This window comes from Stenella coeruleoalba (genome assembly GCF_951394435.1).
Source record: "Stenella coeruleoalba genome assembly, chromosome: 5".
NCBI lineage: Eukaryota > Metazoa > Chordata > Mammalia > Artiodactyla > Delphinidae > Stenella > Stenella coeruleoalba.
This window is the reverse complement of record NC_137150.1, coordinates 77,737,919-77,756,243: the sequence shown is the minus strand read 5'-3', so window position 1 is coordinate 77,756,243 and position 18,325 is coordinate 77,737,919. Positions and strand designations below refer to the sequence as shown.

At 35.1% G+C, this 18,325-nt stretch overlaps 1 protein-coding gene across 6 annotated transcripts in view; it reads right to left on the bottom strand.

The window, feature by feature from the left end:
- POLQ (DNA polymerase theta) overlaps window positions 1-18,325 on the bottom strand; it is a 115,712-nt gene that overhangs the window by 37,786 nt on the left and 59,601 nt on the right. For all 6 annotated transcript variants that reach the window (XM_079922713.1, XM_079922714.1, XM_079922716.1 and 3 more), the window contains 4 exons: window positions 10,217-13,326; window positions 7,732-7,875; window positions 6,528-6,724; window positions 3,532-3,772 (listed from right to left, as the gene is read on the bottom strand). In XM_079922713.1, coding sequence (XP_079778839.1) covers window positions 3,532-3,772; window positions 6,528-6,724; window positions 7,732-7,875; window positions 10,217-13,326 — 3,692 coding nt within the window. The remainder of the gene's footprint in view (window positions 1-3,531; window positions 3,773-6,527; window positions 6,725-7,731; window positions 7,876-10,216; window positions 13,327-18,325) is intronic.

The following is an 18,325-nucleotide window of genomic DNA, read 5'->3' as shown; positions in this document are numbered from 1 at the left end:
TTATCAAAAGACTTCAAAGAATGGGTATTATACAAACATGTTCTCTAGCTACAACACAATAAAGATTGAAGGTAATAATGAAAATATGAAATAAAAGTTTCCAACTATTTGAGAATTAAAAACAATCTTCTTATAATTTATAAGTCTAAGAGGTATACCAGGAAATGTTAAATATTTAGGATAAAACAATGAAAACAATATATGTCAAACTTGTAAGATATAATGAAAGTAGAACTCTGAGGAAAATTTATAGCCTTAAGTACTTATATTAGAAAAGAAAAACATGATTTTAAAAATAATGAGTTTAGTGTCAAACTTAAGAATTTAGAAAAAGGACTGCAAATAAAGTCAGGGGAACTAGAAGAAAAGAGATTACATAAATGTTCACAGAAATCAATGAAATAGAAAACAAAAACAACAGGAAAGATCAAAGGCAAAAGTTGGTTCTTTAAAAAGACTGAAAAATTGGATAAACTTCTAGTGAGATTAAACAATAGTATTATGAAAGAAAAAGACGACATAACAGATAAACCAGAGATATAAAAAATCAGCAATACCTTTAGATAAATTCTTAAAAATATATATAGCTTACCAAAACATAATCAAAAGATATAACTGAATAATCTTACCGTTATTAAAGAAGTCAAAGTAGTAGTTAAAAATATTTCCATAAAGAGAGTTTACAGGCAAATTCTACCGAACTTTTAAAGAACACATCATTCCTACGATACATAAACTCCTCCAGAACAAAAAGAGGCTATATTCATCAACGCATTCCATGAAACTAGAGTAACTCTCTTACCAAAAACAAAGCACAAGAAAGAAAAATTACAGTCATTTTACAACCAATGACTTGGCAAAGTAGAGACAACGTAATCAGCAAGATTTCTTTCACATTGCTGTTTAAAGAACAAACTTTATACAACCATTCTGGAAAACAATTTAACATAATCTTGTACAGTTGAATATTCCCATTTCCAAGACGGAGCAATTCTACATGCAAAAGAAATTCTTGCCCAGTATAGCAGGAGACATGTACATTTATAAGAATATTTATACAGAAATACCTGTTATAGCAGAACAAAAAAACAAAATAAAACAAAACTAGAAACAACCTGAGCATTCACCAAGAGGAAAATGGATAAATACATTTTGGTGCACACACACACACACACACACACACACACACACACACAAAAAACACAGTGATATATTACAGAGCAGTGAAAATCAATAAACTACACATACTTGCAATAATATGCAGGAAACTTACTAACATGATGCAGAGCAAGTAAAACAAGACATAGTGTGACAGATGTTTTGTAAAGTTCAAAAACAAGCAAAACCAAATAATACATTGTTTGGACTCAGACATATATATGCTAAAATTTTTAATTAAAAATAAAATTTAAATAAGAAAATAAGGGAATGATAAACATAAAACTTGGGATGTACAAGGAAGGAGGAGCACAAAGGTAGACAAATGTCTAAGTTATGAATGTGAGTTAACATTTATCATTATATTATTAAAATAATGGTGAATAATAAGAGGACCATACATGGACCAATGATGATAGTGCTCATGAAAGAAAGATTATGACTAATATAAATCTGTGCAGCTGAGGTCCTTTGAAAAAGAGAGAAACCAACTCACTCCATACCTAGAAAATCATCTAATCTATGTTCAAACTATCTAGAAAGGACCTAATTGATCAATGTGAAGAGGACAGGATACTTTGTCCTGGTTCAAATTAAGCAAAGACACATTGTACTATTAGTATTAATTCATACCCAAACAAAAATCAGCTCTCTATGGGGAGAAAGTCAGCTAGAACACACCTCTCCAACAGGCAAGAAGATGAGAAAAGAAAAAGATGAAGATTCTGGAGGCCCATTAAAATTAACAAGCACATCCTGAAATAATTATTTTCAAATAAAATTTGATAGTTGTCCACATTCTCTCCAAAAACCTCCCTTATCTCAATGTACTTCAATTCTATGGATTCTGCGAATAAGAAATATTTAACACTGTACAAGAATGCATTTAACACCTCGTGGTCACCCACTTTTGAATCTGCAGGGAAAAAAAAAGCTTTCAAGGCACATAGAAAGAAATTGTGAAAGTTAAAAATTACAAATCTAGAGGGTTTCTTGTGCTTTTCTGGAAAGGAAAGTCAGTCTTCTTTTTTTTATAGGTGAAAAACTGTCTTTAAATAGTGGAACCATCCCCTCCCAATCAGACTGAAAACTTACAAATCTGATAATGGGTAACAAATATCTAAAAAGTTACAGACTAATTCATATCACCATCGTCAAATGTCAGTGTCTAGAAACTATACAGACTACCCAGGATGCCTATCCTAGGAGCAGACTAGTCAGACTAAGAGGGAATGAGCTATGTTCATTCAGCATTATTGTAAAGTAGCTGAGGTATGTGTGCTGCATACTCTCACTCCTTGGCCTGCCTAGATTGGCTTAAAGAAGCTGTCTGAAATACTACAATGCCTGTTGAAGAGCTACTAATTAACATCACTTAAGCAAGTCTCCTGTGAGCAAATAAGTCAGTCTGGTCTTCTGTATATTCTACCCCAGTGATGTTGGGGAGAACTTTATTACCAGCACAGAGGGTTTGTGCTAGCAGTAATAATAATCATCAAGGAATACAATAATGAGCGCCTGCTCTGTTGCAAACACTGCACTAAGTTCTCTGTCTCATTTAATACTTACAAAATAAGAACCAGACTTAGAGAGTTAACATAGCTTGCCCAAGGTCCCTCACAAATAAATAATACAGATTCAAGCCCTGGTCTCTGTGAATTCACCAGTCTGCTGTTTCTAGTATTTATTAATCAGCCAGTAAATCTACAGTTTATATCTCCTCACAATGAAGCCAACTTTGTTCCACTTTCTCATTTTCACCATGAACATATATTATGCTCTCCAAAGTCAAGGTACTCAATCTGGGCCAGCAGCCTGCACAATAAATTCATGCTATTTGTCACAAGGGAAAAAAAAGATTCACATAAACACCCTTGGCTGAAAAAAATAACTGTTAATAGCTCTAAAAAGAAAACAGTTCATTTTTTTAAATCCATAAAAGATATATTCTAAGTGTGAATAAAAACCATTTGATAACATTCAAATATAAAATTAGGAATAAATGAAGAAGATGCCACTAATTCACCTCATTACAGTAGAGCCAAAGGTCAGCAAACTACGGCCAAACTAGGGCCAGATGTCTGTTTTTGTAAATAAAGATTTACTGGAACACTCATTTTCATATTGTCTATAGCTGCTTTCGTGCTGTGATGGCAGAGTTAAATATTTGTGATTGAGACTGTCTAGGTTGCAAAACCAAAAATATTCATCACTGGCCTTTTACAGAAAAAAATTTGTTGATTCCTGCACTAGACAATCAAAAGAAAGGGTCTGCATAAAAAGTATAATTTATCCACCTGTGATAGAGTGGCTAAATACATAACTATCCCCAGTCTCATAACATCGTAAAAATGCCAGGAACTGTGTTTTTACCTTGAAGGTTTTCCTTCTTCAACAAAGAATTAAGTTGACTCATAGAGCTGAAGATGAGAATGGACTCTACAGATGCTCTGTATCGCCCAGAATGCTCAGTGGTGACGTTCAGCCCTAGGCTTTGAGTTCCTTGGCCAGTCTCTATCTCTTCCAGGAGTGGAAGCTCATGAGGAAGAAAACGGGAAACTATGCCATGAAGAGTCGGCTCCTTGGAATCTGGATCTAGTAACCAGCATGCCACCTGAGTGAGATAACAATCAGAATATTTTCTTGATTTTTCAAAGATATTTCTGTACCCTTAAATTAAAAGGGGAAAAAAGAAAGCTCATTTCTAATCTCACTCGTTTTCACTTAATACTTATTCAATGGTCTTCCCAGGAGAGGAGAAGGAAAGGATAATTGTACCAGGATAAGGAAAGGATAATTGGTATAAAAAATAACTCATTTTTTACCAATAAGAGCCTTCAAAGGTAGCCTTCAAAGAAGGAAAATTTATACTTTTCCACTACTGCAATGCTCCTCCTGACCTACTTCAGAAGTAGGCTTGAAAACCAAGTGCCTTTCAGCTAACAAAAGTCATGTTTCTGAAAATGCAGCTGGATTCTTCTCCACTAAGGCTAATTTTGGCTTTCCTACTACTATAACAAAGATGGGCCTATATAGTTTTAGGTTTATTTAATTAAAAAAAATTTTTTTATCGCGGTAAGTCACATAATATAAAACACACTATTTTAAGCATATTTAATTGTACAGTTGAGTGGCTTATTCAATATTGGAAGAAGTGAGACATAAATATTTCGCCATTACAAGTTCATATCCAGTGTTTTAGAATGCCTACAGAATTTCTCTCAAGGATGAGGACCTGCCACCATGACCATCCAACTAGTGATTTGACTGCTACTGTTAGCTTCCCTATGAGACTAGAAGACCTGTATTTTCTAATACTTGATTTTAGCAGAGCGAAATTGGATTTAGAATAAGGAAATCTAAGCCTTGTTCATAATTTCAATAATTACTAAATGACTTGGTTACTTCTTTTATAGGTCTAGAATGTAGTTTTATGGGTGGGGGGGGCGATATTGTAAATTATAATAAGAAATATAAATTGGGTCTTCCCAACAGAGATAAAGGTGTCTTTAATTATGCTAATGCAGTGACTTGGAGTGCCCCTAGGTCACCTAGGAATGGCGGCTGGTTGCCACCAGTAATCAACCCTGTGATAGGAGGGCTGGAACTTTCAGTTCCACCCCCTCAAACTCCTGGGAAGGGGAAGGGGCCAGAGGATAACTGATCACCAATGGTCAATGGTTTGATCAATTATGCCTATGTAATGAAGCCTCCATAAAAACCCAAAAGGATAGGGTTCAGAGAGCTTCTGGGTTGGTAACCACATGAAGATGCAGGGAGAGTGGCAAGCCTAGAAAGAACAGAAGCTCCACACCTCTTCTTACAAACTTCACCCTATGTATCTCTTCGTCTGGCTGTTGACTTGTATCCTTTAATATCCTTTGTAATAAGCCAGTAATTTAGTAAGTAAACTGGTTTCCTGAGTTCTGTTAGCCGCTCTAGTAAATTAATCAAACTCAAGGAGGGGGTTGTGGGAATCTGATTTATTTATAGCTGGTTGACCAGAAGCACAGGTAACGAGCTGGGCTTGCAACTGGTGTTTGAAGTTGGGGGCTTGTGGGACTGAGCCCTTAACTTATGGGATTTGATGCTCATTCCAGGTAGATAGTAACAGAATTGAGCTGAATTGTAGGACACCCAACTGGTACCCAGAGAACTGTTGGAGATACAGCGAAACCCCCTCCCCCCCCACCATTAGAAATTGGTGATCAGAACCCTTTTAGGGGTGTTGAATAAGATAGTCTGATGTAAAAGTTGGCAAACGTCTCTTATAAAAGTGAAATTTTATAAATTAATAGCTTCTCTTCTTACACCAAAAATGTGATGATTAACAAAACCAAGTATGGAATATTTCAAATAGTTTATGCCAAAGGTGTTATATAAATCTGGGATACTACTACAGTTTTAATAAGCTCACATTACCATTATTCTCATTTTGGGCTCTGGAACATCAAAATTAGGTGATAACCTTTTATATCCAGTAAAGGTCAGTTTAGGAACTATATGAAATTTATCACATATAAACCAAGGCTGGTCTGAAGTATAGGAAAGAATAGTATCATTAGTTTACCTGATACTGCCTTCAAAAATCTTTGCCAAAAAAGCTAAAGAAACTAAAATATTATCCTATTATCATTGATCATATTGATAATAACAACCAATTAGTATCATATCTCAACTCAAAATTAATATTCCACACACCTCATGTATCCAGTCTCAACAGAAGGGAAAAAACGATATCCCTTTTCAGGGCTATGATCCTGTAAATAAATATCTTCTGAAAGTGCATTATACTGTTAAGTGTATATTACAACAACATAAGTTACTCTTTCCTTAATAACTCAGAGTCATCATTATGAACAGTATATCATAGTTTGCTATTATATGGAAAAGTTCTCAGGGGCTAGTAAGGCCATTTGTCCCTATGCTAATGGCCTCTAACTACTATGCTTTGTGATCTCTTATATCTGTATGCTTTTGCTATTTTCTGCCTCTATCCTCATGGATATTTGAAACACCCTGCTATCATATATCTAAATCTGACAGTTCTCCTTTCATTCTAATTTACTATGAGACAGAAAATTTAGAACTTATGACCAAAATGAAAATTGTTTAAGTCTCTGAAGAAAGATGTGAACTTTAGTGCTTGGAATGTGTGACATCTCTGGTTTTATCTACACAGAGGCATTTGGTGCATAATAATCTGTTCTGGGTGGATGAAGTTATTGGACAAAGAAGTGACTACTCTAAAATACTTAAGCTGTACTGTTGAAGCTAAATAAATACCAAGTCATTTAAGAATTAACCCTAAACATTAAAATTAAATATTTTTTGAAGTATGTAAAATTCTTTTAGATAAGACAGGGAACCTTAGGATCTTCATAACTTTGTTCCAGGGAGATGCCACAAGACAGAAGAAGAATTTTATAGCTCTGGATGAAGTCATAGATGATAACAGAACGTTCTTTATCAGATTCCTTTTGAAAGCAAGATTGAAGGTGCCGCATTCTGTCTTTCACAGTCAGGCTTGGATCCAGAGAAGGTGGGGCCAAACTGGCACTAATTTCTTAAAAAAAAAAAAAAAAAGAAGTCTTAAGGCAAAAAGTACACGCATTCATTTGAAACAGCAATCTTTAGTGCCAAGACTGAAAAAGACTCAAAAGCCTCAGTTTAGTTCAGCAAGACCTTATCCAGGTCATGTTGGCTATATAGATGAAGTGCTCTGTAATCTAAAACTTAAGGATTGGGCTAGGTGATTTATAATGCTCTATTTAATCAGGTGGGAGAAAATTCTAAACATTAAGATTCCTAAAAATAAATTTACGCTTCTCAGAATGTGGAATTAAAAAAAGAAAAGTTATTTTTAAATGAATTTTAAAGGAACTCATTTCAGAGGGAATTTTAGTATGAATGTATAAAATTACATCTAAAATAAAAGAAGTTCAAGTAATTACTTATCCTAAGATGTTCTCCTATGAAACAACTGAAAATATTTCATGCTTACTCAGAACAGACATTATATGGCATCTTTTTAAATGTTTCCTTATTAATTTTGCTTCTGTCTAAAACCAAACAATCAACTAGGTATCCAACAACCATAATCAGATCACAATTTATACCTAGGTCCTATCCTTTTAATTCCAAGGCTTCTCCAAAGGCTGTGTGATTCAACTACTGTAGATGTCTAGCTCATCACTGCCTCTAAATGAGTTCCAGATACAGTCGATAGGAGGATAAAAGCCTGGAAAGAAACTGCCATGATCCAGTCTTCAGAAGCAAATCCTCAAGGTGGCCAGTGAGTCCTTAAGGATCCACTACCCCAAAGAAGAAAACACAGTAACAGCCACATGTGACAAGCAGAAGACAGTAAGGGGGGTGGCTTCTTAAAATGTCATTCTAGTTAATATATGAAATAATGTATACAATAGCTACTATTTTTTAAAGGTTTTTTTTTAATCCTAAAAAATAAATTCTAGGTAAATTTCAGGAAACTATTCTCAACAAACAAGTCACTATCCTCATAGAGGTTACATTAAAATTATATGGTAACTTAACCAAATAGTGATTACTTACCAGAATGCTTTTGTTCCTTCTGCAATGAAAAATAGTAAGCATCTCTTCCACCCCAGCATACTGCCAGTCCAACCACCAAGATGCCATCACAACCTTTAACAGGAATTCCATCATCTCCAATAGGGCTTTCCTGAGAGGAACTAACTATGTAAAACCAAAGTGAAATAGTTAAAAATCTCTGAAAATGAAACCACTCAATTGAGTACTAAAAAAAATGATATAATAAAAAATTATTTGATAAGCAAATTTTTCAGATCCCTACAATATGCATCATGTGGATAGTCATTTTTAGGTGTAAGATCTTCCTAGGCTTTCCATCATTTAAGATAACTGTCACTATGAAAAATCTACCAAAGATTTCTTAAAAGAGATCTGTAATAATGACTAAGATAGTTTAAAATTAACTTTTTAAAGTTTTCCAAAAGCTGCATTTTGAATTTCTATAACTCAGAAATAAAGACCACTTGCATACTACAAAAATTTTGTAGCAAATTTAGCAATTCTTAACACTTAGAAACTCCAGAAAAATCAAGAGTCTTACTTCTTAGTGAAGAATTAGGTATGATTTTGTATTTGAGTCAATATTTTTCCTAAAATAATACACCTTTCAATTGCACAGACATAGGTCAAAAACTAATCCATCTTATTTACAATTATATCCCCAATACCTGGAAAATAACTGTCACATATTTGTTAAATTTAAGTGAATGTTTTTATCCCTCTAACCTCTAGCACAGAAAATGTACTCAATTTTATGTTTGTTGAATGAAAAATGGAAAGAGCTAGTCAACAATGAAAGTGCATAAAACTTGTCATTAACACATATGCTTCCTGAATTGAAGATCAAACAAATACTCAGAACTTTATGAACAAACTCATTCATAAATATAGAGATTTAAGAAATTTGATCATATCTTTGATTTCCACAACAGATTGTCAAGCTGACTACAGCTATCCCCCATAATACTGAATCATTACTTCCATGAAATAAGACAGGAATACATGGCATTATTTAACCAAAAGTTTCAGTTCTCTGAAAACCTGAAAGAGTTCTGAGGCTTTCATGACTATCAGTAGAGGTACAAGTTCTACTTGAGAAGAGTAGAAGTGGGGAGTACCAGTGGGGAGAGGAGGGGGGAGGGGAAAGATATCAGTAGGGGATTAAGAGGTACAACCTACTATGTATAAATCAGCTACAAGAATATATTGTACAGCAAAGGGAAATACAGCCATTATTTTACAATAACATTACATGGAGTATAATCTATAAAAATAGTGAATCACTATGTTGTATACCTGAAACTAATTTAATATTGTAAATCAGCTATACTTTAATTAATTAAATTCAAACCACGTCACACCATTAAGGTACCATAACAAGTCTGATCCATTTTCAAAATATACATCTTAAATTTTACAAAATTATATTCTAACTAATATACATTAATATATGCATATGATTATATATATAGATATAGATACACAGATGTATATATATATATATGATTTCTTTCTTAGAGAAATGCTGTGTTTAATGGTAAGCTTGGCACACTCTAACACCAGGCATGACCAGGAGCTAAAGCAGCAGGGATGTACAGGAAACCTCCAGAGACTCACAAAGTAGAGGATGAGGAAGATAACCAAACAGAAGGGCCCTATGGCCTCAGACAAGGCAGAGCCCAGAATGGCATAGAAGAGGTATTGTTTGTATGTATGTATGCCTGGCACCCAAGCATCAATCTGTCAAACACTGTTCTAATGCTGGCCTCTGAACCAGCCATACCAACTGTGGTGTCCCCACCAGCAATAAGCTTGGCTGCTGGGTCAGCGTCCTGGGAGACAACACTGGTATGGAACTCCTGTGGGGAGCTGCTATAGAAAGGCTGTTTAGATGGGATTTCTGGCCTGCTTGGAAGGAGGCAGACACAGGCCTGATTAGACCCCAGGCACAACAATGGATCAGAGCCAGAGGAACAAACAGTGTCCTAGTGGTGTGCACGTTTTCAGTCTACCAGCTTGAGCTCTTGGCCTCACTGCTCAGCTCTCCTGCCCATGTGTCCAGAGGTCCCCCATCTCTTATACCAGAGGGTAACTATTTTTAATCTAGTTGTGCTGAACAATAAGGCTGTTCCACATATAAAACCACATAGGAGAAACTTATTAAACTTTTTTTTGCGGTACGCTGGCCTCTCACTGTTGTGGCCTCTCCAGTTGCGGAGCACAGGCTCCGGACGCGCAGGCTCAGCGGCCATGGCTCACGGACACAGCCGCTAAGCGGCATGTGGGATCTTCCCGGACCGGGGCACGAACCCGTGTCCCCTGCATTGGCAGGCGGACTCTCAACCACTGCGCCACCACGGAAGCCTGAAACTTATTAAACTTTGAACATACTTATTACATTTAATATCCAATACTGAAAAGTCTCAGTCCCATCTCAGTCCACTATTTTACATAAAAATGTAAAAGATTAAAAAAAAAATCTTACCTTGCTTAAACCTACCACCAATAGTAGCACTTTTAGAAGATGTCAAATTACTGATCTTTTCACAAGCCAATGAGATGGAAAATCGAGTTTTGTTTTGCCACTCCTTCATGAATGTTTGAAAGAGAGTTTGGTCACTCGCTACGTCAATTATGGCCAAACTTTCTGAACTGCATGAGGCTAGAGTTAACTGCAATCCATCCTGTGATAACTGCGGTGAAAAACTTGTGTCTCCAATAGGACTGTCATCTTTGAAACCATTTCTAGTCTCTGGATTTAAATCGCAGTTTTTATTATCTGAAGGTGAGCCAAATGAATAACTTTCACCAAATTGTAAACCACCACTAATTTTCTGAAGTTTTACAGAAGATGTTCCAAGAAAACCTGGAAATGACAACTTAGAAGCAGATGGTATAGGAGGAATGAGTCCATTATCATCAACTATACAGTTTTCTTTACAAGGCAAGAGGGAGGAGGTTTCACCATGAATGACATTGTTCTCTAGTGCGTCAATATTGCCTTTTACCACAATATTAGGGGATAATGGAATTCCTTGCACTTTATTTGTCTCCAAATTTGAAATCACTTCCTGTTTGTCATTTACCTCTGTGTTTTTTCCTTTCAAACTGAGCAAGTCTGTAATGGTTAATTTTAGCTTTTCATTTTCTAGAGGACTGGACACATTATCTAAAATCCTTTGCAGTCCTGGACTTAAATCAAATGATGTCCCTGACCATATGAATGAATTATCTTGCCTTGTCCCAGTAAATTTGGATTTTTGAGACCTTTTATCTTTATCTCCTCCAATTACCTCTCTTTGGGAATAATCATTACCCACAATCACTGGATCACTCAGTTCTAATACTCTAAGAGATCCTGCAGTATTATGTTTCTCTTGGACAGGAAATACGTCTACATTATCCAAAGCTTCAACCATCTGAGCAGAATCCATTTCTGAAAATACAGTAGACTCATCACTGAAACAAGACAATGGCTGCTGATTATCTTGATTCTCATTCACATCTGATTTTTTAATTGGGCCCTCTGGTTGTAGACACAGAGAATCAGCAAAATGGACTGAAGTTATTTCAGAAGGAAGGCGTTCTTTTGCTTGTACATCAGGTGGTTGTTCTTCTACCAGGTACTCTTCACTGAAACTGTCAAACAGTAAACTACCACTCAAATTCAAACTTGTTTCAGGAACTGGCAGACATTCTACTTCTATATCAGTACGAGTTCTCATTTTAGGAACCAGAGGTATAACTGGTTTCATAGCTTCTTGTGTTTGATAACCTTGAAGAAAACTATTTAATTGGGAGTCAGTAACAGAAAGTTCATTGCCTTTAAAACATGGGTCATTTTCCCCTATTAATATTGGAGAATAAAAAATTGGGCTTTCTGGAGTCAGGTTATCAACCCCATGTGAATCAGTGCTTTGTTTCATAGCATCTACAGTCTTAAGTTTCAAATGACTTGTCGTTCCTGGTGAATGTTGTTCACCTGGAAAAGTAAAGTGAATCTCTTTCTGAAAGGAGCTCACTGAGCTCTGTTTGTCTAGGCTCTTCTGCATCATTCCTGTTGCCAGGCTGGTATCCTTTGCTCCTTCTTGCTTGGCATTTTCAGTTGCTATCTGTTGAATTATTTTCTCTGACTGAGTATCCAGGTAGAAACTATCTTCAAAATCACAGAGATCTAAACCTAAGTCAGAAACATGATTATTTTTAGTTCTCTCTGCTGCATAGGCATCTGTTTTTACTTGTACTCTAAGGGTATTCAGAATATTCTCACGCTGGCCTCCTGATTTACCAAATACTCCACTTAGTAGATGTACTCCACTGGATATCTCAGTGCTGCTTATGTTATCTCCTGATACCTGAAGATTACTTGATTTATTTTCCTCAGCATTAAACTTTGTACTTTCACATTTCATAACAACATTTGAGTCCCTATTCATATAACTGCTGTCTTTCTCATAGGGCATTTGTCTTGCTATTGGTTTTTTCAGTTTGGTGTAAGTATTCGTCTGTTTATCAAACTGCTTTTCCAGGCACTGGTTAATTGGATGGGTGTCATGGTGTTTCACATTAACATGCTGGTTTTTTGAATCATTTTGTATCAGCACTTCATTTGTTTTTTCTGATTCAACAGCTAATCCTCTTCCATTTTCACTAACCACACTGGTGGCTTGATGAGTCACATTTTTATTCTGGGATCCTGTGATAAAATATTCCACAAGAATATCATTAGATACTTTATTGTTCCTTGAACAACTTTGTTCTGTTTGTGATGGGAATGATACTTTGCTATATCTTCCCTCAGCACAGAAAGATATGTTTTTAGCAAATGGCTCTGGACTTCTAAATTCCATATTCTTCTCATCTGAAGTAAATGACTCTTCACAATGAATAGGATTAGACAGAGTCTGTTCTTGTAAATTGATTCTACACATCCTAGTGTCTTTCACAGGGCTACTGTCTCTAGATCGTTTTAGATGCTTACTATGTTTCCAAAATTGAGAGGTTGTACTCATCTCTTCTGAACTGAGATTCAAAGCTTCTTTTTTTGTTTTCTCAGATGAGAGAGTCTGAACAACTTTCGTAGTGCTTACTTTCCCCTCGTTCAGAGAGGTCCCTAGCTTTTCTTTATTTATACTCAAAGAAGCCCGTCTTTTTGCTCTGGAAATGGAATGCAACTGACATTCTTGATGCCCATCCTGAAATTTATAATAAAAGGAATCTGTATGCTCTCTACTTTTATCTAAATCTTGCACTGTATTTGGTAAATGAGTAACAGAAGAATCATTAAATATTGTGTTACTTTTTTTCTTTGATGCTAATCTTTTATAAGAACTCTTAGTTTGGGGTATAAATTTGTGTTCTTTTACTTCTGATTCACTGCAGGTCAATGAGTGTGTATCAGAATTTAAAAGGGAATATGGACTCCACTGCACTCCCATTTCAACTAAGTCCTGCTGCAGAATCATTCTGGCTTCTTCTACTATAAGAGTTGCCGCTTCCCTTTCAGTTAAATCTTTTCTGCCAGTCACCCAAATAGTTCGCATATTCCGACGCTCTTCAACTGCTTCCTCTTCCTCATCCACTGCCTTTCGGGTACTATACAAGAGGTAGGAAAAGAAATAAATTAATGCATTGATTCATTCATTAATACAAGTATTTATTAAGCATCAATTTGAGCTTTTCTAGGAACTGAAGAAATAGCACTGAACAAGAGGGAAATGTATCTACTCTCATAGCGCTTACATTATAGTTGGGGAAATCAGAAAGTAAACAAACGTTAAAATGCATTCTGTGTCAACTGGTGATAGATAAGAGCTGTGTAAAAAATTGAAGCACAATTGTGACCACCTAGAGGGGTGGGAAAGGGAGGATGGGAGGGAGATGCAAGAGGGAGGAGATATAGGGATATATGTACATGTATAGCTGATTCACTTTGCTATAAAGCAGAAACTAACACACCATTGTAAAGCAATTATACTCCAATAAAGATGTTAAAAAAATGAAGCACCAGAAAGGGATAGGTGGTTCTGCAGTTTTTAAATAGCATCATTAGGGAAGGCCTCACTAAGACAGAGTCTTTAAATGGAAACCTGGAGTTTATTGACAGAATTTGAAAGACAGTTCAGAGTAACTACAAGAGATTCAAAATGAAGAGAGAAAGTTCAGAATTGAGAGACCCAGAGAAGGAGAACCCCATATTTTTCATACAAATTCTGCCCAAATATCTGGCCGACCTCAAAACTATGCAAGTGTGGAGAGACTCCAAGCAGCTAGGTGAAAGTCTAAACAACTGAACAGAGATTTGAGCTATTGCCTACAACAGGAAAAGTTTGAGCTTAGCCAAGCTGACTGACAAAATATCAGTGCTCTTCATAGTAAAATAATAGATTCTACACCCTAAAAGGTCAAACATACGTAACTGAAGTACCATGAAGAGAAGATAAACAGGATGAGGCATAAAAATTATGGAAGCTGGGAAACTTTTGTTTACAACCAAGATAAAATAACAGGGACCAATTTAGCCTCTCACCCAAAACAACTAAAAACTGAGGCTAGGTCATAAAAGACATTGCAGTCTCCATTTTGCTCTCTTTTGGGTCACTCACTCTGGGGGAAGCCAACCATCATGGCAAAAGGATCTCAAGCAGCTCTATGGAGAAGTTCACGTAGAGAAATGAACACCAACCTGCCAGCATGTGTGTGAGGCATCTTTAAAGCAGATCTAAGTCAGCCCTTCAGATGACTACAGTTCTGGCCAACAACTTAACTACAACCTCCTGAGGCGCTCAAACCAGAACTACGAGGAAAGGTACTCCCAAATTCATGACTTGCAAAAACTTTGAGTAAATATATATTTACTAGTTGCTTTTAAGACACTAAGTTCTTAAGTAATTTCTTCCATAGCAAGAGTTAACTAAAATGCCTAGTAAAACTATTGAACTTCAAAGATATAGAAAATATATCTCGGGACTTCCTTGGTGGTGCAGTGGTTAAGAATCTGCCTGTCAATGCAGAGAACACGGGTTCGAGCCCTGGTCTGGGAAGATCCCACATGCCGTGGAGCAACTAAGCCTGTGCACCACAACTACTGAGCCTGTGCTCTAGAGCCCGCGAGCCACAACTACTGAGCCCATGTGCCACAACTACTGAAGCCCACGCACCCTAGAGCCTGTGCTCCGCAACAAGAGAAGCCACTGCAATGAGAAGCCTGTGCACCCTAATGAAGAGTAGCCCCTGCTCACCACAACTAGAGAAAGCCCACACACAGCAACGAAGACCCAATGCAGCCAAAAATAAATAAATAAACAAATAAATGTTAAAAGGAAAGAAAAGAAAAGAACTCTCAAGGCCTACATATTTGGAAGGGCAAAAGAATCACACTCCCGTAAGAATTCTCGAAAACAGCATACAAAGCAAAGAAACAACATTTTCAAAAAACTCAATAAAAGAAAGTATAGACCAAGGATTTCTATCCAGCCAAGGTGTGCTTCAAATATTAAGGTTATGGAAAATCTGTCTGAAACACACAAGAACTTGAAGAATTCTATATTATATAAGCCCTCCTCAAGGAACCTAAAGCTACTAGAGGATAAGTTTCATCCACTCAAGAGAGGAAGGAATACTTCAGAAATAAGAACGATGGTAAGAATCTGAATAACTAAAAATGTAGATTATATTAGTCTTCCAACCCTACCCCCCCACAAGGGTGGAGGCAAAGGTGGAAAATTAATGTATGCAAGTTTTATATTGAGATAAAGTAGAAAGAATGCACTTTGAAAAAGGGAGAGGGAAAAAGAAAGTTAAAGTAAGCTCAATGTCAGTGACTGTTGTTCCAGCAATAGGTAGGAATTACAGGATACAATTAAAATCTTGACAAACCATATAATAAAAAGTACAAAAGCACCCATTAAAACAAAAATATACACCTTTCTAGATTTAAAAATAAAATACCAAAGAATACCCTTGGGTGGAGAAAGAAACAGCAAATATCACATAATACACATAATTATAAAATAATTTGAGAGAATTGAAACCAAACATGTTATTCATATTGATAAATGTGAATGGGATTAAATCATCTATTAAAAAGATCTTCAATTTGTTTCAGAAAGCAAAACACAACTACAACTCAATGTGGTACAAAAAAGCATACCTAAAACAAAGTAATTCAAAAAGGCTAAAAATAAAGGAATGGGCAAAGGAATTCCCAGGCAAAGGGAAACAAGAAGAAAGCAGTGAGGGATATTCCAAGAAGGGTATAATTTAATGCTCAAAACCAAAAGCACAACAAAGATAACTATCAATCAGTCATATTTACTATGAACATTTACACTCTAAATAAGAAGCAACCACATTTGTGAAGCAAACACTGTAAGAGATACAAGGAGACAAAGAGAGAAGTGTACTAACAATTAGTAGACTTTAATAAACCATTCTTATTAAAAGACAGATGAAGTACTGGCAGGGAGGAATAAATAGGAATGAATAAGACTTAATTAACATAATCAAAAAGGTAGATTTTGTGAAAATATCTCAAACATTTTACTTTTATAATAGAGAATACAACTATCTAGTTTGTATTGATCATATATTAGGAAACAAAGAAATTGCCAGTGAATTCCATAAAGTAGAAATGTTATAAACAACATGCTTATATTGCAATGCAATAAACTAAAAATTATTAACAACAAAAAAGAACTTCTACCCAGGCAAAAAAGGGAAAACATGCAAATTCCATAATTCCTAAAAAAAATAATGAAAGCCCTAAATATCAGAATCTATGGTACATTTAAAATAAGAGACCACAGGAAAATTCACAGTACTAAATTCATAGTATTAAAATAAAAACACACAGTATTTTATCAATAAAAATATGAATGTCAACCAATTAAACTCCTAGTTCAACAAAAAGAACTAGAAAAAGTATGACAAAGTAAAACAAAAGAAAGCAGTAGGTAGTAATAAAATTCAAAAAATAGGATTTAATGAGGTAGATTTCTTTAATAGACCTAACTAGTAAAACAAAATACTTGATTTTTTAAAATTTACAAAATAGACTACTAGTTAATCTGATCAAAAAGAAAACAGAAAGCAGAAATTTACAAAATAATAAATCAAAAAAGAGGCATAGCCAATGAAATAGAAGAAATATTTAAAATTCCTAACAGACTAATTTATAGATCGCTATGAAAATATATTTGAAAATCCAGATGAAATAGATAATTTCGTTGGGAAAGAAAGGCTACCAAAATTGACCCCACTAGACATAGAAAGCTTAAAGAGATTAAGTTCTGAAAAAATAAAATAGAGAAGGTGATCAGAGAATTAACCCCATAAAAAGGCACCATCCAAGACTGTTTCATAGGGTAATCATATCAAACCTTTAACCAGTCCCAAAGTACTGAAAATAAGGGAAAATCTTCCTTTTTGTTTTTCATGAAGAAAGTCTGATATGAAAACTTGAGTAAAGACAGTGCAAAATACACATACAAAAACTGTAGACTAATATTATTTATGGATAACAATGCAAAAGTATACTATATTAAATATTAGCAGATAGAATCCAACATCATGTAAAAAAATAATATAACACGACCAAGTGAAATTTATTCTGGAACATAAAACTGATTCAATATAGGAAATCTATTAATATAACATGCTAAGAGATGTAAAGGGGGAGAAACCTATGACTATCTCCATAGATACTGAAAAAGCCTTTAACAAAATTTAAAACCCATTCCTGATAAAAAATATACGAGAAAATTGCAATTAATGGACATTTTCTTAAAATGATTACACACACACACACACACACACACACACACACCCACACACACACCCACCCATAGTCCTGAAGTCAGTATCTTACTAGGGTAGCAGAGGCATTTCCACTAGGACCACAAACAAAGCAAAAATGTCCACTATCTCTATTACTACTGTCTACTACCACTACCTATTAGAGCTATTAGCTAATTCAATTAGACCAAATAAATCAGTTAGATGCACAAGAATTGTTAGGGAAAAAGTAAAATAATTCTATTTGCAAATGATACGACAATATATCTGGAAAATCCTTGAGAATCAATGATAAAAGTAATTTAAACAAAAGTATTCAGAAAATAGCACGATAAAAAAATATAAAACTCAATAGCCTTTACATATTCAAATAATAACCATGTAGAAGACATAGAAGAGAGCCACTAATTAAAAACAGGATAATGATTAAACAGGAATAAATTTAACAAGAAATGTACAAAATTTGTATGAGGAAAACCTGTATGAGGAAAATATTTTAAAACTCCTGAAAAATCAACAAGACTAGATCCAATGCAAAGATATTACCTATCCTTGGGTAGGTTCACTCAACATTATAAAGATTTCAGTTCTATTAAATTTCAATCGAATTCTAATACAATATCAAAAAGCACTTTAAGTTTCATATGGGCAAACATGCAAGAATAGCCAAGAAAATACTGAAAAAACATAAGGTAGAATTTACTCTACCAGACATTAAAACACACTATAAAGCCCTTATAATTAGAAGCATGGTACTGGCTCATTAACTGACAGAAAGAATAGCAAATAGAATAGAAAG